This window comes from Mustela lutreola, chromosome 7 (genome assembly GCF_030435805.1).
Source record: "Mustela lutreola isolate mMusLut2 chromosome 7, mMusLut2.pri, whole genome shotgun sequence".
NCBI lineage: Eukaryota > Metazoa > Chordata > Mammalia > Carnivora > Mustelidae > Mustela > Mustela lutreola.
The window spans coordinates 91,490,249-91,514,655 of NC_081296.1; the positions used below are offsets into that span (position 1 = coordinate 91,490,249).

The 24,407-nt window shown below is 34.4% G+C and overlaps 1 protein-coding gene across 7 annotated transcripts in view; it reads right to left on the minus strand.

The window, feature by feature from the left end:
• Nucleotides 1-24,407, minus strand: part of RALGAPA1 (Ral GTPase activating protein catalytic subunit alpha 1) — a 247,497-nt gene that overhangs the window by 73,328 nt on the left and 149,762 nt on the right. For all 7 annotated transcript variants that reach the window (XM_059181915.1, XM_059181914.1, XM_059181918.1 and 4 more), the window contains 3 exons: nt 18,492-19,356; nt 16,101-16,172; nt 1,018-1,141 (listed from right to left, as the gene is read on the minus strand). In XM_059181915.1, the coding sequence (XP_059037898.1) occupies nt 1,018-1,141; nt 16,101-16,172; nt 18,492-19,356 (1,061 nt within the window). The remainder of the gene's footprint in view (nt 1-1,017; nt 1,142-16,100; nt 16,173-18,491; nt 19,357-24,407) is intronic.

Genomic DNA, 24,407 nt, shown 5'->3' on the forward strand with positions numbered 1-24,407 from the left:
TGATATCCATGATCTATAAAGAACTTCTCAAACTCAACACCCAAAAAACAAATTATCAAGTCAAAAAATGGGCAGAAGACATGAACAGACACTTCTCCAAAGAAGACATACATATGGCTAGCAGACACATGAAAAAATGTTCATCATTGCCATCAGGGAAATTCAAATCAAAACCACACTGAGATACCACCTTACACCAGTTAGAATGGCAAAGACTGACAAGGCAAGAAACAACAAATGCTGGAGAGGCTGTGGAGACAAGGAAACCCTCCTACACCGTTGGTGGGAATGTAAGTTGATACAGCCACTTTGGAAAACAGTGTGGAGATGCCTGAAAAAATTAAAAATAGAGTTGCCCTATGATCCAGCAATTACACTACTGGATATTTACCCCAAAGATACAGATGTAATGAAAGAAGGGCCATATGCACCCCAATGTTCATAGCAGCAATGTCCACAATAGCCAAACTGTGGAAAGAGCCAAGATGCCCTTCGACAGACAAAGGGATAAAGAAGATGTGGCCCATGTATACAATGGAGTATTACTCAGCCATCAGAAAGGATGAATACATAGCTTCTGCATCAACATGGATGGGGCTGGAGGAGATTATGCTAAGTGAAATAAGCAGAGAAAGTCAATTATCACATGGTTTCACTTATTTGTGGAACACAGGAATAGCACGGAAGACATTAGAAGAAGAAAGGGAAAAATGAAGGAGGAGTAAATCGGAGGGGGAGATGAACCATGAGAGACTGTGGACTCTGAGAGACAAACTGAGGGTTTTAGAGGGGAGAGGGTGGGGGAATGGGTTAGCCCAGTGATGGGTATTAAGGAGGGCACATATTGCATGGAGCACTGCATGTTATATGCAAACAATGAATCATGGAATATTACATCAAAAACTAATGATGTACTGTATGGTGCTAACATAATAAATAAATAAGCTAGAAAGAAATAAGAAACCATTGCTTCCAAATAAAAATACAATGATATCTGGTATTATTTAAAGACAATACCTCCCAACCAAGGCCAGCTACAAAATCTTCATATGCTTGACTTCCTCCTGTATTGGTGAGAATGGAATGTTTGTCTTCTTGTCCTTCAGCAACATAAAATACTGCGATCTTGTGGGTCTCTCGACTGTAAAACAAAAGATAACACCATTCATTTAATCATTAATTTATTCATTCACCCAATAATTAAGTCCAATGTACAAAGTATGTAGCAATAAAAAGATGAAAATGAATTAAATCTTGTAATCTACTGATGAAGGTATGTAATTATAAGTAAAAATTAGAAAAGTTATAAACTTGCCAGAGAACGAAAGAAAGGTGTGATTACTTTTGACTGGAGAAACAGAGAGACACTTAAAGGAGACAGTAACACTGAGTTGGGTGAAGGCAAGTGAGTCTGACAAATGAAAAGGAGAAAGAGAGGAAAGACATGTGAATACATGAAGCATCTGAGGAATTATCTGTTGTACAATGTGGCTAAAATCCCAGAGTTAAATGCATGTATTTTAGAAATAAAACTAAGTAGTAGTATACAGATGACTGATAAATGATCTATTTCTTCAAAGGGCAGAATAAGAAATTTATACACAAATATTACAGCTCTAGGAATAAGTGAAAAGCTCTTAGACATTTTCTTTTTACATTCTTTCAAATTAAAAAATAATAAAAACAAATTTCTCGTATGACATTTGGCTTTCCAAGTTAACTAGGGCACACTACATTTGGTCTAGGATGATTTAACAAAGCTAATGAACTTTATGACCAGAGGTAATGTTTTCACTACTATAATATGTAGAAATTAGGAAGCAAACAAAAAAAACAGATCCAACAAGTAAGAACTGAAATTATTTTAAAAAGTTAGTCAGATAACCAGATTTTCCTATCTTGAGGAATTTGTAAGGTCATGATTGCAGGTTTCAACATCAGCAACTTAAAATCAGGAACAAAGATTATTAGCTACTTTCACTAATGGCAATATTTCACTTTATGGTGGGAACACTTAGGCAACTTTTGGTATATTCATTGTATTGTTAGGATAATCTAACCTAAATAATAAAATAAAATTGGGGTGTGCCTTCCAGAATTACAAAATAAGTATCTCAGTGGAGTCTTTCTCAAGCAAAACAATTTAAGTGGTGAAAATAATTTCTATAAAATCATTTAAATTCTCTGCATATTATCCTAAGGGCATATAGCAAATGGAAAAACATTTATTCAAGAAAACCTACCAAATCTAGTAAGAACAAAATGAGTTTTTGGCATCTGAGCCATGACTGCTCCCTTACCTCACCCTTTTACTTCTGCATTATACCTTTACCATGGGCATTCTACTCAGATCAAGATAAGGGTTCCCTCACTCCTCCAGTTCCAGGACTGGGAATATGGTTTCATCCTGAGAGAAGAAGGCTGCTGGCTGTGTTTCTCATCTTCCTGAGATCCATGCTACACATGATCTATTCCAGGCAGCTGTGACTGAGAGAACTACATCTCCCTTAACTCATCCAGCTTTCTCTCTTACAATGGAAGCTCTAGGTGCAAAAGGCTGAGTCTGTGCCAATTTTCCCCACTCTAGCTTACCAATAGGCTAGAGGTCACATACCAGTAGATGAAAGCTAAGATGAAGAACTGCCAATCCTTCCCTAACTGTTCACTTATCGAGTGAGGGTGTTACTCTAGGAAATTCATAGAAAGATACAAAAGATCCAGAATATCCATAACTATCTTGAAAAAGAAGACAAAGTTGTAGGATTCATAATTCCCAAATTTAAAACTTGCTACAAAGCCGCAGCAATCAATGCACTGTGGTAGTGTGATAAGAAGTGACAAACACATGTATATGGAACAGAATCTTTGATCTAGAAATAAACCTTTATATTTGTCATCTACTGCTTTTCTGACAAGGATACCATAACAACTCAATGGCAAAAGAAGCATCTTTTCAACAAATAGTGCTGGGGCAACTGGATATGTACAAGCAAAATAAAGAAGGTGGACTGTTACCTTGCAACTTCCTACCTCACACCAAAAACAACAAACAAAAAGGACATTAGATCTTAATGTAAGGTTTAAAAATATAAAGTCTTATAAGAAAGTTTATAAATCTAGTATCCATGGCAAAAAACTGTACATGAATGTTCACAGCAGCATTATCCATAATATCAAAAAAGTAAAACCAACCCAAATGTCCATCAACTGATGGATGTATAAACAAAATACCCATACAATGGAATATTACTCAGTATAAGAAAGAATGAAGTGTTGAGACACACTGCAGTATGGATGAACTCTGAAAACACTATGCTAAGAAGCCTGCCACAAAACACCATATATTGTTTGATGCCTTTTATATGAAATGTCTAGTACAGGCACATCTATAGAAATAGAAGGTAGATTAACTTTGTCCACAGCTGGGGAGTGGGGGAAGAGGATGGTTGGCGGTAATGGGGAGTTACTAGTAATGGGTAAGGGATTCTTTTTGAAGGAACTAAAATGTTCTAAAATCAGGTTGTTATGACAGCTGCACAACCCTGTAAATATACTAAAAACATGTATACTTTTAAAATGAACAAAATGTGTGGTATAAGAAGTACATCTCAAAAAAAAAAAAAAAAAAAAAAAAGGAAGACGTATATCACAAGAAAACTGTTAGGAATTTAACTTGGGAAGCATGATCCACTACATGTAAATTTTGATCATGGCAGAAAGGGAACTTCTCAGTGTTCTTACTCTGTTTCTGTTTCACAATCCAAGTAATTCTTGAATTATTTCAAAAAAATTTTTTCAGGCATAGGGCTATCGATTAGAACTCATAAATCACAATTTATAAAATTGGTTAAGACTTAAATAGAAATGTTCACCTAGTACTACATAAATCTAAAAGCAGGAAGAAAGGTATGTGCCATGTAGGAAAAAAATAGGACATAAATCTTTACTGTTGGGGTCCATTATCAAAGGAATTAGACTGAGACAGAATGAAGGTTATGCAAAGCCTTATTCTATGCCAAGCATTAGAAGTTAGACTAACCAGCCAGGGGTTTGAACAAGATTGAGACAAAGTGAAAGTTATATGAAGCTTTATTCTATTCCAAGCATTAGAAGTCAGACTGACTGGCCAGGGCTGCCTCCGAAGAGAGCAACCCCCTCCTGATCTCACAGGTTGGTTTTATAGGGCATAACCGCAGACCCAAGGTACGTGGCTTCTATTGTTAAGGCGTTTACTCCCGGAATTGATACCCGGAACCATACCAGGAACTACGGGGGCATTTATACCCGGAATGAAGTCCGTGGATGTAAACAACAACATAGCTACCTAGGCAATATGGAGTTGCTCTGGCTAAGCAGGCCCTAATAGTTAAACAGATTTTAACATTAAATTGGCCCTAACATTTACAATGCAAAAGTAAAAGAGAAATCACCTTTATATTATCTATAACCTTCCTACAATTTGTAAAAGCAGAACTCAGCTGCCCTTCATGTCAAATTTTAATCTTTCACCATTCCCTTTTATTTTTCTATTTACCTAACTACTGCTGCCAAAATGTTTGGTATATTGCCATTAACTTAATATGTATAATAATGAGTAACTAAGGAAAGATACCAGAAAAAAAAGCCATAAAATTAACAAACATGCAACTTACATGTAACCAGGTAAGAGTATGTATAGAACTGGCAAAATATTATGAGTTTACTATTGGAAAATTCAAGCTGAAGTCTACTAAGTTATAAGACTTCTGAATCCCGGCATATACACTGTGATAGAAATAATAATACAGGGGCACCTGGGTGGCTCAGTCTGTTATACATCTGCCTTCAGCTCAGGTCATGATCCTGGGGTCCTAGGCTCAAGCCCCAGATCGGGCTCTCCACTTAGTGGGAAGCCTGCTTCTCCCTCTCCCACTCCCCCTGCTAATGTTCCCTCTCTCGCTATGTCTCTCTCTGTCAAATAAATAAAATCTTAAAAAAAAAAAAAAAAAAAAGAAAGAAAGAAAAGAAAAAGAAAGAATAACACAAATTTTGATTTGAAATTAGAAAATCTGGTGTTTCAACCAAGAGGAACAGGCATCAATTAATCTAGTTGAAGAAAATAAAGGATCTATAAATGGTCCAGGGAGGTAAGAGTATAAACAACATCACTTTTTATTTTTCCTCTCTAGTCCATCAGAAAAGTATAAGCATACCTCAAAAATACTGCAGGTTTAGTTCTAGGCTATAATAAAGTGAATACAGCAATAAAGGGTTTATAAAAGTTATGTGTATACTTCACTATAGTTTATTAGGTGTGCAATAGCATTATGTCTAAAAAAAGCACATACCTTAATTTAAAAACCACTTTTTGCTAGAAAATGCTAACCATCATTTGAGTTTTCAGCAAGTCATAACCAGTGATAATAGATCACCATAACGAATATAATGAAAAGGTGTGAAATACTGCAAGAATTTCCAAAATGTGACAGAGATGCCAAGTGAGCAAATGCTGTTGGAAAAATGGTGCTGATAGACTTCATCTCTTGCCTTTTCTAACAGTCTCTTTAAAGTTGTAAAGACATGAGTCAAGGGGTTGGGTGCAAGAAAAGTAAAGACAGAAGAAGGGATAATAAGAACTGGTGCAACAGTTACAAAAATCTAAGGACAAGAGAAAGGAAATGGTCAAGTTTCGTGACTGAAATGATATTTCTAAACATAGTCAAGAAAATTATGAGGAGGATCTGATTTGGGAACAAATTGGTGACCTGGAAATGGAAATAAGGAGGCAGGTGAAATTTTGTAATACGCAGAAGCACAATCATGACAGAGAACTGACAGACAGAAGTACATGGAAAGAACGGGATTGAGAATTGGGATATCCCATTGAGAGGAATAACTATGTTAGGGGGTTCCGAGGTAAAAGATAAGCCAATAAAGACAAACTTGGAGTAATTCCAGAATTAGGAGTTGAATGAGGGAACTGTAGTGTTACAGAAGCCAGGGGGGAGAAGAACATTTTAGAGAACAGACAGCAGTATTAAATTAGGGGATATAATACTCAAGGGATTTTTAGGGCAGTGAACTATTCTATAGGATACTGTAATGGTAGATAATCTGTTACTTTACATTTGTTGAAACATACACCATGTACAACACTGAGAATAAACTCTAAGGTAAACTATGGATTTCAGTTAATGTATCAGAACTGTTTGACCAATTTTAGCAGATGTTATCAAACTGATACAAGAGACAGAAAAAAGTATGTGTAGGAGGAAAAGGGTACGTGGGAACTCTCTGTACTTTGCAATTAATTATTTTGTAAATCTAAAACTGCTGTAATCTTTTAAATTGCTTATTAACTACATTTAGTTAATTAGAGGAATCAAAGTTATGTGTATAGATTAAGCATTGAGAAAACTTTAGACTTGATGGTCAAGGTACTAACCTTCAGAAGAATAGTTTCAGTAGAGCACTGAGGTCTGGAACATATGGTGAGCAAGAGAGCAAAAGAGTTATGATTCCTGCCCTGAAGGACATGCCCATCTAGTACCAAAGATAAATTATCATGGGGAAGAGTTAGGATATGAGAACTCACAGATTATTTAGAGAGTTATTATAATTATTCTGGAAGGAATAAGAATATCTAATAGTAATACATAGTGATAAAATGTTATGACAGGGAAGTGTTACAGGACTCTGTGAAAGCACATGGAAGATCCACACATAGACTGAGGAGGAAGGTAAAGAGAGGTAGTTTAGGGAAAGGATTTCAGAAAAAATCATCTTTAAGCTGAGACTAAAAAAATGGACAGGAGCTATACTCTGAAAAATTTTATAGCCTAAGACCATTTCATTGTTAAAAAATAAAGAATAAAAGTAAGACAGAAGCATTCAATTCTAGAAGAAAAAAAATATAAAGTTTATAAATAAATAATAGACAAAAATTAATGAGTTAGAAAACAAAGTAGAATAAACGAGAAACTGTGTCTTTTAAAAAATTAAGTAGATTATTTACATCAAGACAGAAAAGCCCACTGTGATGGTGATGCATAATTATAACTCTAGTTTAAAAGTTAGGAAATAAATGTTTTTAAAATAACCATAAACATAACAATTTGTTATTGGAGAAATACCATAACCTAAAATGTGAGGAAGAGGTAAAAGTATAAAGTTTCTGTATGCTATCTATCAAGTTGTAATCAGCTTAAAATGTTATAAATATAACATATTTTATGTATCCCTCTAGTGCTAACCACAAAGGAAAAAATCCGCAGCCCATAAACAAAACACTATGATAAAGGACTCAAACATACTACTGCAAAAAGTCTTTAAATCTCAAATGAAGATACTAAGAGAGAAAGCAAAAAGGATCTACAAAACAGAAAACAATGAAAAAATGGCAGTTGTAAGTTTTTATCTCTCAACAATTACTTAAAATGTAAACAGATTAAGTTCTTTAATCAAAAGACACAGAATGGCTGAATGGACCAAAAAATGAGATCCAAATGATATGCTCCTTACAGGAGACCCATTTTAGCTTTAAGCACACACAGAGAATAAGAATTGAAGGTACAGAAAATAATATTTTAAGCAAACTGTAAACAAGAGAAAACAAAGGTAGCTATATTTGTGTCAGACAAAATAGACTGAGTTAAAAATGGTAAAAAAAAAAAAAAAAAAAAAAGACAATGTAACTACCATAAAGATAAAGGGGTCAATCCATCAAGAAGATATAACAATTATAGGGGAGCCTGGGAGGCTTAGTTGGTTAAGTGACTGCCTTCGGCTCAGGACATGATCTCCGGATCCTGGGATCAAGCTCCCCATCGGGCTTCCTTCTCAATGGGGAGTCTGCTTTTCCCTCTGGCCCCAACCCTTCTCATGCTTGCTCTCACTCTCTCTCAAATAATAAAATCTTAAAAAAAAAAAAAAAAAAAAGATACAACAATTATAAATATTTATGCACCCAGCATTGGAGCACCTAAATATATAAACCAAGTACTAAAAGAAAAGGGAAATACACAGAAATACAGTAATAGCTGGGGACATTAATACCTCACTCTCAACAAGGGACAGATCATCCAGATAGGAAATCAAATAAAGTGAATTTGAACAATACTACAGATCAAATGGACTTAACATATATATAGAACATTCTGTCCAATAGCAGCAAAATACACATTCATCTCAAGTGCACATGTAACATTTTCTAGGATAGATCATGTGCTAAAACACACGAGTCTCAACAAATTCAAGAAGACAGAAATTATATCACCTATCTTTTCCAACTACAAAGGAATTAAACTAGAAATCAATGAGCAGCAGGAAAGCTGGAAAATTCATAAATACATGGAAACTAAATGACACACTCCTGAACAACCAATGGGTCAAAGAAGAAATCAACAGGGAAATTAAAAAATTAAAAAATATCTTGAGACAGACAAAAAAGGAAATGTAATAAACCATAGCTTATGGAATGTAGCAAAAGCAGTTCTAAGAGGAGAGCTTAGAGTGATAAATACACACAAGAAAAAAAAGTATCTCAAATAAACAACCTACTTTACTTACACCTAAAGGAACTAGAAAAAGAATAAACTAAGCCTGAAGTTAACAGAAGAAAGGAAATAATAAAAATTAGAGCAGAGGGGTGCCTGGGTGGCTCAGTGGGTTAAAGCCTCTGCCTTCCAGCTCAGTTTATGATCCCAGGGTCCTGGGATCGAGCCCTGCGTAGGGTTCTCTGCTCAGCAGGGAGCCTGCTTCCCACCCCCGCCCCGCCTGCCTCTCTCAGTCTACTTGTGATCTCTGTCAAATAAATAAATAAAATCTTTTGGGAAAAAAATTAGAGCAGAAACAAATGAAATAAAGAAAGGAAAATGGTGGGCGCCTGGGTGGCTCAGTGGGTTAAGCCACTGCCTTCGGCTCAGGTCATGATCTCAGGGTCCTGGGATCGAGTCCCGCATTGGGCTCTCTGCTCAGCAGGGAGTCTGCTTCCTTCTCTCTCTCTCTCTGCCTGCCTCTCTGCCTACTTGTGATCTCTCTCTGTCAAATAAATAAATAAAATCTTTAGAAAAAAAAAAAAAAAGAAAGGAAAATGGAAAAGATGAAGAGCTGGTTCTTTGAAAATATAAACAAGATTAACAAACCTTCCGCTAGACTAACCACAACAAAAAAGGGCCCAAATAAATATTATTATAAATGAAAAGATGTTACAACTGATACCAAAGAAATGCAAATGACCATGAGACTACAATGAACAACTATTTACCAAGTAAGTGGACAACCTAAAAGAAATGCATGAGTTCCTAGAATTGTACAACGCACAAAGACTTACTTATAAAAACTCAGAAAATCGAAACAGACCAATAACATGTAGGTAGATGGAAGCAGTAATCAAAAACTTCCCAACCAAATCTCCAAAATATTAAAAACCTCATAAAACTCAACAGCAATAGGACAAATAGTCTGATTAAAAATGGGTAAAAAAAGAAAAGAAGACCTAAAAAAAAAAAATGGGCAAGGACCCAAAGACATTCTCCCAAAGAGGATATTCAAATGACCGACACATACATTAAAAGGTGCTCAGCATCACTAATCATTAGGGAAATTAAATTTAAAACCACAATGAAATATTACCTCATACCTGTTAGAATGGCTATTATCAAAAAGACAAGAGATAACAAGTGGTGAGGATACACAGAAAAGACAACCCTTGTTGTAAACTATTGGTGGGAATGTAAATTGATGCAGCTTTTATGGGAAACAGTATGGAGGTTCCTTAAAAAATTAAAAACAGAATGACTAGATGATCCAGCAATCCCACTTCTCGATATATACCCAAAGAAAATAAAATCACTACCCTGAAGAGGTATCTGCATCCCCATGTTCACTGCAGCATTACTTGTAATAGCCAAGGTATGAAATAACCTGTGTCCATCAAAAGATGAATGGATCAAGAAAATGTCATATACATGTACAGCTGACCCTCAAACAACAGGGGTTTGAACTGCATGGGTCTATTTATAAACAAATTTTGTTTTCAATAAATACAGTATAGTACTACACTGTGAATGTATTTTCTCTTACGATTTTTCTCAGTAACATTATTCTTACTTTAAGAATACAATATATAACACATATAACATAAAAAATATGTTAATTGACTTTATATTATCAGTAAGGCTTCTGGTCAAGAGTAGGCTATTGTTGGTTAAGTTTTTAGGAAGTCAAAAGTTATATGCAGATACTGAACTGCATGGGTATGGGGTGGAGTTGGTGCCCCTAACTCCTGTGTTGTTCCAGGGCCAACTATACAATGGAATGCAGCCGTAACAAAAGAAGGAAATTCATCCTGCCATTTGTGACAACTTGGATGAAACTTGAAGGCATTATGCTAAGTGAAATAAGTCAGAGAAAGACAAGTACTGTATGTTCTTACTTATATGTGGAATATGAAAAAACTGAACTCAGAGAAACAGAGAACAGACTGATTTCAGGGGTGGGGGCTAGGGAAATGGGCAAAATGGGTGAAGGTGGTCAAAGGGTATCAACTTCCACCTGTGAGATAAGTTCTGGAGAGGTGAAGAATAGCATGGTAACTATAATTAACAGTACTATATCATATTTAAAGGTTGCTAAGAGAGATTTTTAAAGTTCTCATCACATGAAAAATTCTAAACGTGAGGTGATGAATGTGTTAACTAAGTTTATTGTAGTAATTCATTTTATAATATATCTATTTATAAATCATTATTTTAAACCATAAACTATCATAATGTTGTATATCAATTCTATCTCAATAAAGCTAGGGGGAAAAAACCTTTAAGGGATGATTTGGGAATATATAAATTAATTAATTTTTTAAAAAGAGCAAAAAAATCCCACTAAACTAAAATGAGAAAAGGAATATAGCAGAATTATGATATGTGTGTATGTACTAATCCTATTAGCATGCATTTGAAAATCTCAATGAAAGGGAGTTTTGTAAAAGCAAAAAACACTTAAGTTGAAAAGAGCTAAAAGAAAATCCAGAGGCTAATAATGATGAAACAAACTGAAAGAATTAGAAATTTTACTAGTTATTCCAAATTTTCAAACAATATATAAAATTCATTTCATGGAGCTGGCTATAATCTTAATTCTAAACATAAGAAGAATGAGTAAAAAATTAAATAAATAGAGAATATGCTTAGAAATGGGCTATACCCTAATTCAAAAGGAAAGCCTAGTAAATTTAACACAACAGGAAATCAAACGTTATTCCAAGAATTATTTAATATTAGCAATCTAGTGATACTATGTACAATATACATCAATAGTTAAGAAAGCAAAACTGTATGAAAATTTGAATAGATGCTGAAAAAGACTCTAGTAATGGGATGTCTACTCTTACAATAACTAACACTGTAGTGCAAGTTCTAGTCAATGCAATAAAATATGAAATAAGCAAAAATAGGCATAACTTTTAGAAAAGAGATTATTTGTAAGATAATTACACTCCTAAACAGAACCAAATAGACAACTCTAAAATGTTTTTTATTTTATTTATTTTTATTTTTTTATTTTTAAAGATTTTACTTATTTATTTGACAGAGAGGGATCACAAGTAGGCAGAGAGGCAGGAAGAGAGAGGAGGAAGCAGGCTCCCTGCTGAGCAGAGAGCCCAATGCGGGACTAGATCCCAGGACCCTGAGATCATGACCTGAGCCAAAGGCAGCGGCTCAACCCACTGAGCCACCTAGGAGCCCTAAAATGTTTTTTAAAAAAAGAGAATGCACTAAAGTATTTGGATAGCAAAATATAACAGGAAAAACAATTCTATTTAGAATAGCATCATTACAATAAAATAACCCTAAAAGCAATCTCTGGGTCACAGAATAAATGAAAAACACACCATGATTATGAATGGGAAGAATGATGATAGCAAATGTACTTCTATTCTCTCCATATGAAAGTTTTATTGTAATTCAAAACCAAAATATCGGGGCGGCTGGGTGGCTCAGTGGGTTAAAGCCTCTGCTTTCGGCTCAGGTCATGATCCCAGGGTCCTGGGATCAAGCCCCGCATCAGGCTCTCTGCTCCACGAGGAGCCTGCTTACTCCTCTCTCTGCCTGCCTCTCTGCTTACCTGTGATTTCTCTCTGTCAAATAAATAAATAAAATCTTTAAAAACAAAACAAAACAAAAAAAAATATCAATGCCATTTTTCTTCTGGAAAACAACAACATAATTCTAACATGTATCCAGAAGAACAAACAAGTGAAAATATCTAAATGAAAGTGAAATATAAACAAGTGAAAATATCTAAGAAAGAAGAATATGTATGAATAGGGTGAGGAAGAAGACTGCTTCTATCAGATACTAAGTTACAAAGCTAATAAATACTAACATCTGTACAAAATTGATAGACAACTCAGTAGAAATGAAAAGATAGCTCTGAAATAAACAGGTTAATATCTGATAAAGGAAACATCAAATCAATGAGAAAAGTATGAATTATTCAACAAATCAGAGAAACAGGCTATTCTCTAATACTCAAGCCAGTTCCATTTCTTATTCCATAAACTGAAATGTATTCCAGAAGAAATAAAGAATTAAATGTAAAATAATTACCATTTCTACCAACTAATTATGAATCCAGAAGGAAATACAGTAGGACATTTAAACTAATTTCAAGACAGAATTCTCTAAGCACAATAAGCAACTGAAAAAAAAAAACCAAAAAACAAAGAAAGAAGACTGAGAAATAAAATTACATAAAAATGAAAACCATGAGAGACTGTGGACTCTGAGGAACAGACTGAGGGTTTTGGAAGGGAGTGGGGGTGGGGGATCAGTGAGCCTGGTGATGGGTGTTAAGGAGGGCACGTATGGCAACAATGAATCTTGGAACACTGAAAAAAATAAAATTAAATTGAAAAAAAAAAGAAAAGAAAAAGCTGTATGCTAAACAATATGAAGTTGTTGAAAACTGAAAGCCAAGCAACTGGGAAAACTCCCATATTAAATACAAAAGTTAATCCTTAGATACCCACATATGTAGGAGAGCTCTTGCAATTAAGAAAAATTTCCTTTTAAATAAATAAAAAAAAAGACACTAAGAGGGAATTTCAAAAAGATTAAAATTTCTTCCAATGAAATTTCTTACAATGAAAGATAATAACTTCACTAGTAGTAAAAAACAATAAAGAGATACCATTATCTGCCTCTCAAGATAGGAAAGATTTAGAAAATGTGACCAATACCTTGTGTTGCTCAGGTTGAAGTTGTATTAGTGTTCTTACACAATGTTGGTAGGATTAGAAATTAGTACTTAGTGAAAAGTAATTCTGCAATATGTATGGTCTGAAATAAGCTCTTATGCTTTGATGTAATAATTCCATTTCTAGGAATTTATCCTAGGGCAAGATATTAAAAACAACTTAAAAGTCCAATAATCACAGAACTTGGCACCATAAAAAATTATTTTTGAAAAATATCAAAATGCTTACAACACGATAAAGTCCTTTTTAAAACATAACTTACTATATACATATTACTATGATTTTAGTTTTTTAAAACAAAAAAATCGTATGTATATTAAAAAAGAGACTGAAAATACATAAACAAATGTTAAGGATAGTGTTATAAATATATGACTTATTTTTCTACTGTACATTTTCTATAATAACTAGAGAAACTAAACATTTTTAAAAGATTATTCTTTTTTTTTTTTTTTAAGATTTTATTTATTTATTTGACAGAGAGAAAGGTTACAAGTAGGCAGAGAGGCAGGCAGAGAGAGAAGGGGAAGCAAGCCCCTTGCTGAGCAGAGAGCCCAATGTAGGGCCGGATCCCTGGACCTGAGATCATGACCTGAGCCAAAAGCAGAAGCTTAACCTATTGAGCCACCCAGGTACCCCTAAAAGATTATTCTGAGAAAAGCTAAAAACCACAAAAACAAAAGAAGTGAGTAAAGACTATATTTTCTCATAAAAAAGGCATATGAAAGGGATACACTAAAGCTTGATAGGACAGTAACTGGGCACCTGGGTGGCTCAGTTGTTAAGCGTTTGCCTTTGGCTTGTGTTCCCTCTTTCACTATGTCTCTCTCTGTCAAATAAATAAATAAATAAAATCTTTAAAAAAGAAAAAAAAAAAAGGATCCTGAGGATAGTTTTGTTTTCTTTTGTTTAAAGAAGCACTCGATAGAGTGTGCTTACGGTAAAGGGGTAAGCAGAAATACAAAATAAAGATCTGATAACTTTTTGAAGATCCTAGAACTATAGATTGGGAAAAAAGATTTTTCCGAAACTGAAGGGAAGCAGGAAAAGATGGCTCAATATAGAAATTTTAAAGAAAGGATATTTTAAGGAGAAGTTGTTTGAAGTAGGAAAGGAATGAATAATCTTGTTTACTTTGCATTCCTATAGAATAGTGCTGGCAAGGTAGTTTGTTTCAAATGAGTCCCCCAACTGGCAGAATCACTGGATTTAATTGATGAGAGGTATGACTAATGTTGCGTTGAAATGTGAATGGGTGGTGGAAGAAAGGTTAGGAACTATTGTTCTACCAGACTGTCTTTCATATAGGAGGCCAAACATTTGGATTGAATCCTTAGTGAGGTTAGAGCAGAGATGATCTTTTGACTATAATGAAGGGCTTAAAGAACAAAAAAGCGGTTTATAAAAATTACTCTGAGAAACAAAAAAAGAAGTGAACAAGGGATAAGAAATTAGCAAACAGTAGAGAAGGTATTGCTGAAGTAAAAAAGCACAAATCTATTGTAGCTCTCTATATCACACTGGTTTGATCATTTTCTCTGGTAATATACTGCTGCCTAGGAGTAGAAAAAGTAGATTTTTTTATAGTATTTTTTTTAAGGATTATTTATTTATTTATTTGACAGACAGAGATCACAAGCAGGCAGGCAGACAGGGGGAAGCAGGCTCCCTGCTGAGCAGAGAGCCCAATGTGGGGCTCGATCCCAGGACCCCGGGAACATGACCTGAGCTAAAGGCAGAAGCTTTAACCCACTGAGCCACCCAGGTGACCAAGAAGGTAGATGTTAAGAATGATTTGGGTCAGGGGTGTCTGTGTGGCTCAGTTGGTTAAGTGAGAGACTCTTGGTTTTGGCGCAGGTCATGATCTCAGGGTCCCGAGATCCAGCCCTGAATCAGGCTCCATGCTCAGTGGGGAGTCTGCTTGGGATTCTCTCCCTCTGTTCCTCACCTCCCAACTCAAACGTGCATGAGCTCTTTAATAAAATAAATAAAATCTGAAGAAAAAAAATGATTCTGATGAGAGAATTGATTATAGTCACACATATATAAACGTTAAGTGGAAGAACAGTTTTGAAGATGCCAGAAATGGCATTTTTATAGTTGAAAATGTGTGAGTCTGCTAACAGGACAAGTGAAATCAGAGGTGGGTGGCAAACTAACTGTAGGAATAGAAAAAGCAAAAAACTGGAAAGAGGAAAGTATAAAAACACCAACTGACTAAGATGTGAGGGAGTGAGAAATGGACATTATGTAGGTTGTGGATCTGAGATCTCAGAAATGCAGGCATTCAAAATATTGCTTTATCAATGTGCTTCTAGTTAATATTTTGTAGTTTCTACTACTGGTTTCCCAGAAGTCTTGTTCATATACTATACATGAAGAACCTAGATATCCTTAAAATAATGATATAAAAAGATTTTACACATCAAAACCCACATGTAAATAGGTACATATCCAAGAGCTTGATGAGAAATCAGATTTATAGCAATTTAATAACCTATATCCATGTTCTTTGCTCCATTAATACTTTCTGTATGGACTAGCTTATATTTACCAGTCATTTCACTTGAGACCTCTGAAACTAATCAAAAAGGGCATAGCTGGAATGTCTAACTATGGGGAAACTAAAGGACGTTTTTAGAAGTTCAATTAGATTTCTGCCATTGAAAGAATTCTGAAATGCATAAAATGGTATAAACTATTCAAAGATATCAAACATTTTAATGTAGCCCTGCATTTTTTTCATAAAGTTTATTATTTAAAGTAAATCAAATGTAGTTTCTGTTCAGAAAGTCAACAATGCAGTATTATTCACACATAAGTAGAAATAGTTGACAGTTGCTAGTTATAAATCTGAACTTACCACTGTCTTGAATCCAAGTTTCTAAGTTCTCTAAGTAGTTTCTCATTTTTCTTCAGGAGATGAAAGCTCCTCCTAAATAGAGAGATTTATAAACATTTTCATCACCTTTGCAGTGAATGACATGACAGTCCCAGAAATACTTTCCACTCTACTCATGCAACTTTTAAACACTTTTCTTGCCTCTAACATACTTCTAAAACAAAGGCGAATAGACCCAAAAAGAAATGTAAATAGAAAGTGTCACTATTTCTACTGCGGCCCTCATAGATTTCTGTTAGTGGATCATTATCTATTAATCATTTCAATTTTTCCTTGCAGATGCTGTGAGCTTCTGAAACTCATATCCAGAAAAGTGGATAAAAGCTTATAGGTTCCTTTTCAAAAGTTTCCTAAAAATATATTAAAAAGTTGTTCCTAATGAAAAATATCATTAAGTAAGGATATGTAATCCATCTGGATTACATATGTGCTCTTAAAGGTATTTTTTACACTATGAAGCAATGTAGATATGTTGGCAAATACATTCTATATACACTAAATACATACAAATTATATTCATGAAATCAATGCTTGCTGTGGTAAAATATAGCTTCCCACCTTTAATTTTTCTTGAGACAATATATGGATCATCGTATAGCAAAAGAGAGTAGAATGCACTAACATGAGTGGCAATTACCTACATTTGGACATACCATAAGGCAAACTATATTCCTGACATGTCTTCCCCATAAAGCAGAGAATACTCCCTTCTAATAAATGGAAGGATTTAAATTAAGTAAGATTATAAACACTAGTCAAGGAAGTAGAACTCCCTTTTGGTGCTTCACCTGAATTTAATTAAGATTTATTTGTCCAGTGATAACTGAGTTCCCTTCCTATTACAAATTGAACAAGAACAATACATTAAATAATGCTGTGTCTTTCACATCCGTACAGCTTTTAATGTCACAGAAATTTAAAAGATAAATGTTTAATGATACTTTACACTAGTGTACAATTTAATATTTTATGTATATTATCTAAGTTAACTCTCATCATTATGTGAGGTGCGAGTTACTTCCTCAACTTATAGCCTGAAGCTTAAAGGTTAAATGACTCGAACCTAGTTCTTCCGATTTAAATCTAATGCCTTTTCATTTAACTCTTACCCGACTTACATGAATACTTTGTGTTAACTGCAAGCTTTCAGAGAGGTTTTTTGCAACATATGTAAGAAAACAAAATTTTAAAAAATGAAATAAAGATTCTTGATTTGATGAAAATCTTGAGTTAACTTCTCTGATACCAACAAGAAAAGATCACATTACTGTTTGTCTAAAAAACCCACAAGGCTTATGTGACATATTTGGGCTCTGCCCCAGTTCCTGACACAGAGCTCCTAAAACTCTTGTAATTTCTTGAGCGATGAAGGTGACAGGAACATCTTACACAGAGTTCCTAAATCCCTTGCAATTTCCCTGGTAATAGGAGAATGTTTTGTTCTGATGAGGGGATGCTTGGTTGGCTCCTGAATAACTTCAGGATGGGGCTTGGTCATTCAAAAGCACAAACCATGATTAGAAGCTTGGAACTTCCAGCCACCCCTATGGGGAGGGAAGACTGGACAGAGATTGAGTTAATAATTAATCATGCCTACGTGAAGAGGCCTCCATAATAATCTCTGAACTATGAGGTCCAGAGAGCTTCCTGGTTAGTCAACTCAATTCAGTGTTTTCAGCAGCATCTAACTCCACAGGAACAGAAGCTCTTACACTTGGGAACCTTCATCCTGTGTACCTCTTTGTCTGTCTGTTCATCTCTATCTTTTAACTACCTTTTATAATAAACTGCTAAATGAAAATAAATGTTTTATGAGCTATTATAGCTAATTATCAAAACTGAGGAGGTAGTTATCTGATTTATAGCTAGTTGGTCGGAAATAAGGACTTTCATATTTCCGACCATATCTGAAGTGGGGGGCCATCTTGTGGATCTGAGCCCTTATTCTTTTTGTACTAACTGCAGTTAGTGCTGGGACTGCCTGCTATGGAAAACTCACACATGTAGTGTCAGAAGTGTGATAAGAAAAAAACAATTTTTTCTATTACCTTATGTGAAGGTTGGGAAAATAAGATTCTTTTCAATTATATGAGCTGTAATTTCTAAGTCACAAAGTTCTGCTAGTTATTATGAAAATGTTAATAGTTAAATTATTGAGTTATCTTTTTATTCCCTTAAATCCTGATAGAACTCAGTGGTCTCAAGCAAACAAACAAACAAGAAGAAATATCTGTCCAAAAGACAAAGAACAAACTGGTAGATAAAATCTGGTGAGGAAAAGAAGAGAAACTAAAATGCTTGATCAAAAGATGAATAAGACTAATGTTAAAAAACATTCTCTTTTATTCTTACCTTTTGTCCCAGGAATTCATTCCCAATATACTGAGAAGCAATCTGCAATAATAAAATGCTGACTGAGGCTTTTGAGGTGTTGGTTCATCTTGCTCCACAGCTTTCATGTTTAAGTCATTGAAGTGTTTCTCAACAAATTCTTTTTCCTCTGTATGCTGCTTAAGGATAGCATTAATAACATCATTTTCCTGCTTTTCAGAAATGCACACAGGTTGTGGAGCAGGGATATTAAGTGATATTCCAGTTCTCTGTAAGCATTCCGGACTAGTTATACCTAAATACTGCAAGAGCTCGTCAAGAACATCTTCTTCATCTCTTATGGTATCCCAAGTTGGTACAGTTTCTCTAAATCCTCTTTTAAACTGGAGGGAAATCCCATCATTTACTGTTATATCTTCTAAGCATTCATTAGATGTAGGAGGCTCTTCTGGCTTCTCTTGACGAGACAATGAAAGTATGAATGATGTAGGCTCCGACAAACCACTCACAGGAGGTGGTCCATACAGGATGGCAGAATCCCATGAATATTTTCCGGAGAGATCACGTACTATGATTCTGACATTTGAATTGGCTGATGCAAGGCCAGCAGATAAACCTCCTCCGGGTATACTCTCTTCTGATCTGATCTGGATGCAGGACACTAAAGTTGTATTGTTCAACACAAAAAACTGGATATTTGGACTCTCAAAGAGCTCAGGAGAAAGTTCAGTACTTTCACTGTAATGATTGTCATGATTTTCACACACCTGACTTGTTAACATAGCAGGACCACCACTCATTGGGTAATGGCCCAAATGATTTACCAGATGTGTAATAACAGTACGAGCAGCAATAGAGATTAATCCTTGTTGCATTTGAGTTTTCACTAGAAATAAGAAATGTAAGTGAGTGGAAATACTGCTGCTTCCTAGGAAGTTATGTTAACAATGAAATTATTAGACAACAAATGGAGACTTCCTCAAATTATCAAAATCACTTTAAAATATAACAGTAAACATGAATATTTCCAATTTAGATTCTGTACTACAGGAATAAGGGCAAAGAAAACTCTCTTTGATGATGTTTTGTTACTTTTATATAGAAAAAAAACCTTTTTCAAAGTTTTGCTAATGGATTCATAATTTAAGCTTAAGCCTTTATATGTAAATCATATTTTAAAGAAGGATCACAAGTATTCTAAATCACCTGAAATCACTTAGTTCACACATTATAAAGCTGGTGAAATCCAAGTAAGTTTCTTATCTCATGAGTAAATTCAGAGAGACAGCATGCTTTAAATGTCATTTAATTATGGTGTTTATCAATGATATAAAAGTTTCAGAGAAAAGTAATCCTTCACTAAAATTTAGGAATCAACCAACTTAAACAGTGATTTGGTATAGCCAATATATGCCACAAAAACTTTATTTTAAGGGAAAACAAATTTTATGGGCCTACTTATGTACATATTTTTATAAGTAAGATATTCTTCTGGGTCATTGTGGCCTAGTCTTACCAGTTAGTTGTATGTAAGAAGTATTTTTCTTTCCTTCCTTAAGCACATTAGGGAAAGCAAATAGATAAGGAGCATATCCATATGAGTAACTTAAAAAAAAAAAAAATCATACCAAAGAGTAAAAAAAGAAAACCCAAAGAATATAGTACTCAGGGGCCTGAAATGTCAGGACCTCAAGGAGGGGGAAAAGGAAGATGTCAGGCAGAAAACACACAGAGAGAATAAAGGGAGGAAGGAAGACATGGAGATAGACAAAAACTTGTCAAAGCCCACTAGCCAAAGATTGCCAGTGTGATCCTAAGTAGGGTTATGTGGAAGCCAGTTCTGAAATAAGTGGTGTCAGGAAGTGGGGACAGTTTGGTGATGATTATCTTCATATTTTACATCTAGGTGGCTAGGGAAGAGCTGTCATTGGTAAGGAAGTACTCATTGTTCATGTTAGGATGTTTAGTTGTACACACAACTAACAACTGTGTGTGCGTGTGTGTTCACTGCGCCCTTGTCTTATGTAATTATAGACATCATTACAGAATGATTATGTCTCCATATTGTTCTACCATAGTATTAGAGTGATCTTATCTGAGTACTATTTATATTCTAAAGAATTTTTATCATTTGGGAAAATTATGGCCTACCTGCTGTAATAAATATAGATTTGAGAGCATCCTGATGATCAAAGCATTATTTACATATAACAAATTCCTTAGTTTTAAGTGTACTTTGTGATGTATTTTGGTAACTGTACAGAACTGTGTAACCATCAACATAATATATAGTAAAATTCCATAGAAAAAGAATACATTTTATTTTATGTAAATTATATCTCAATAAACCCTATTTTAAAAGTTTGTAAGGACAGGGGCGCCTGGGTGGCTCAATTGGTTGAATGGCTGCTTTCAGCTTGGGACATGATCCCAGGGTTCTGGGATCAAGCCTCGAGTCAGGCTCCCTGCTCAGTGTGGGGGAGCCTGCTTCTCCTTCTCCCCCACTTGTGTTCTCTTGCTCTCTCTCAAATAAATAAATAAATTCTTTTTTAAAAAAAGTTTATAAGGACATTAGCTTGTGCACTGCTTGTATAATACTTAAAAGGAAGCAAGAGAAAAGAATAGTGCTATATTTTAAGGCCACAGTCCCCAAGATTCAGAACCAACACTTGGCGACAGGCAGAGATCAGCTAGAAACCAGCAGCTGTGTCATTAAAAGCAAAAACATCTTCTTCCATCATTCCAACTCTAAAAAAACCAGTTTTCTCTGGGCTTTGATTTTGAAATGTTAAGAGTACCAAAATTTTAATTTTCTTCCATTATCAATTAAGTTTTGTGACTACATACATACATATGTATTTTTTTCCAGTTTACTTAAATTCCAATTATACTGAGTTGTTTTTCAATTATAAATATGGCTAGTTTTGAAAATCAGCTATTCAACACTAGATAACACTAAATGATTAACCTTAATTCAATCCTACATTTTTAAGACCATATGCAAGCCAAGTAAAAAGATATGTCACTGGATGATGAGAAACAGAGGGGTGGCTTGAATCTAGTGTCTGCTTTCTCTTCCCTCATTATAACTTAGAATTTAATGAATGTTCACACTGTTAGGGGCCTTACAGACAATCTAGCCAATATCTGTCATTTTGAACATGAGGACAAGTGAGTACAACAGTTAAGGGATTTTTTTTGCCATAGAAGAACAAGCCTGGTCTTTTGCTTCCCAGTTCAGGGCTATTTCCATCTTTACCATAACTCTAATTTTCATATTTTTCTCTTTTGTTAAAATGCCTCTTTCTTTTGGCAAATCACTGTAACATCTGGAAACAATGAATTCAAAATTTATTTTTTCTTTGTATAGTAAATTCAAAATAGTATTATTTAGTATAAATTACTATATAAAAGGGTCAGATCGATTTAAAACCTCATTTAAATAAGACTAAGTCACATTTTTAATGGTAATAAAAATCATAATTAAAGACATTAAAATTCTGTTCTTTCTTTTTCCTTCTTCTTTCCTTTTGAGTGGTGAAGTTAAATAGCTGATTTGTTCTAAGCAGTCAAATCTTTTTTGCAGAGCATTTCCGAAGAACTGAAAGAATGTAATTTAATAGAAGCAGATCACAAAAGAGACAAATTCCTGACTTCATAGCTGGCTTGAGCTATGATCATGGACAAATCACACAACACAACACCTTAAACCCCACTTTTCTCTGAGAATAATACAGATTTTTTTATAAAGATGAATTAACAACTCATATACAAAATTGGACATAACAGAAGGAATATAAACCATTCAATTTTGAGAGCATTATAAGTAACACAGATTTTATGAGTTCCTTTTTCAAATTTACTTATAAATAAACTATAAGAACAAGCCCAGCTCTTTCCCTAAAACAAACCTCTAAGCCCAGGTATCTGTCCATCCTATACATCTTCTTCTCAAAGGAAGCAATGGTGGGAATGCAGCTCAAATGAGCCTGTTCACAAATCTCATAATTATTAACACTGAGAATACTTAAAAAATACATTTACATTTTAAATGTAGGTAAAAGCATTTTCTTTCCTAAGCTGCTTCTCTAGATTCAGGATCTATATAAATATGAGAGGATAAAAATATCTCAACTGGCAATTTTATTTAGATTTTTTTTTAGTTATAAAAACTATAGAACATACGTATCTCTCTCCTACATATCTATTTAGATATAAAAAAATGAAATTCTCTAATTTAGATATTCAAAATGAAATCCCAAATAACTAGCCTTGTGAGAAAATGCAACATGAAGATATCGATGCTTCTAGGCTTTGTGTAACTAGCACTCATTTAAATAAGGCTATTCAGGGTTGTCTTTTCAGATTGTCAGATTAAACAAACCCTACAGCATTTGCAGCAAACCCATAATTACAGATTATTATGGCATACAAAAGCAGCAAGACCTAAAAAGCTGCTGCAATTCATTGCACTGTAATAGAACATGCAGAGGAAGTTAATTTTGGCAAATGCTTTAAATATTAGCTTTGCATAATATGTATAGGTGAAGCTATAATTAAGATAGAATGAATCCTTTGGAGCCTCCTTTCACTCTGACCCTGCAAATGATGACTTCTTGCTAATAAGACTACTGCCATTTGACAAAGAGCCAACTTTACTACCTTGCTTTATTATTAAGTAAATTTAATAATTACAGCTACTCCTGCCAATAGTTCTCAATTCAGACTTGTCCAATCCAATACTGAGCTTATTAGGGACACTCCATGTTTAGAAATTTTTGGCCAAAAAAGTACTTGAAGATGATGAAGAATGCCTTAAACAAGGGCACAGTGATTAGTCACTTTGCCACATTAAAAAAACACAACACAGCATGCAGTCACAACAAACCACAGAATCACCTGCTGTTGGCTTACAGCTGTTCCTAAAAGGTTCCCCGTTTATCTTGACTTTTTTATCTTTAAGAAAGCCCAAAGGGTACAACTTAATACATTTAGATAATAATACTCCAGAGAGTATTTGGTATCAGTATAAAGTTCATCTATTTAAATCTTTACTTTTGTATCTTCTCTAGTGACTATTAATGGTATACTGAATTTTGTCTGAAATATATTAAAACCTCTCTTTACATAAGTAAATTATTTATTTCACTGTTTAACAAGTACATTATAATGCCTTGAATCAAAGTTTATCATTTTACCCTAGTTCATATAACTTTGTTTCTAAGTAAAATAAACACTCCCGTTTTATTATACCACAACTAAAGAAATGATATGTAAAGTTGCTTATACATCAATTATGGTCTAAAGTTTAAATCTTACATTCCTATTTCACTTGGATACAGCTGACCGTTGGACAATATGCAGGTTAGGATTGCTGACCGCCCCCCATGCAACTGAAAATCCATGTTTAACTTTTGACTTCCCAAAACTTAACTATCAACAGCCTACTGTTGACAGGAAGCCTTACGAATAGCATAGCAGGTGATTAACACATATTTTGAATGTTATATATATTAATTACTGTATTCTTACAATGAAGTAAACTAGAGAAAAGAAAATCATAAGGAAGAGAAAATATATTTATAATAAAAAAACAAAAAAAGAAAACCCCTGTTGGTCAGATCAACTGCATTTGTGTTTTGGACAAACTCTTAGCAACCTGTCATCAATACCAAACCCTAGCCCTATTTCTTTGATGTGTAACTTTCCTACCTTCACTTGCATTCTACATCATTAATCCATTATCATGGCCATATCTTAGGTGTCTTAATCATTTATAACGATTCTACCTTTAAAAACCAAACTCCTCCTTAACAGCTTACTCTTTGACCATAATCTCCCAATCTAGTGATTTTTCCCATTCTGTTTTGTAGAGCCCTTAGAGAAGAAGGCTCTTGGAGATGGACAGAAGAGAAGTCAGTAGGATCCCAAGCTTCC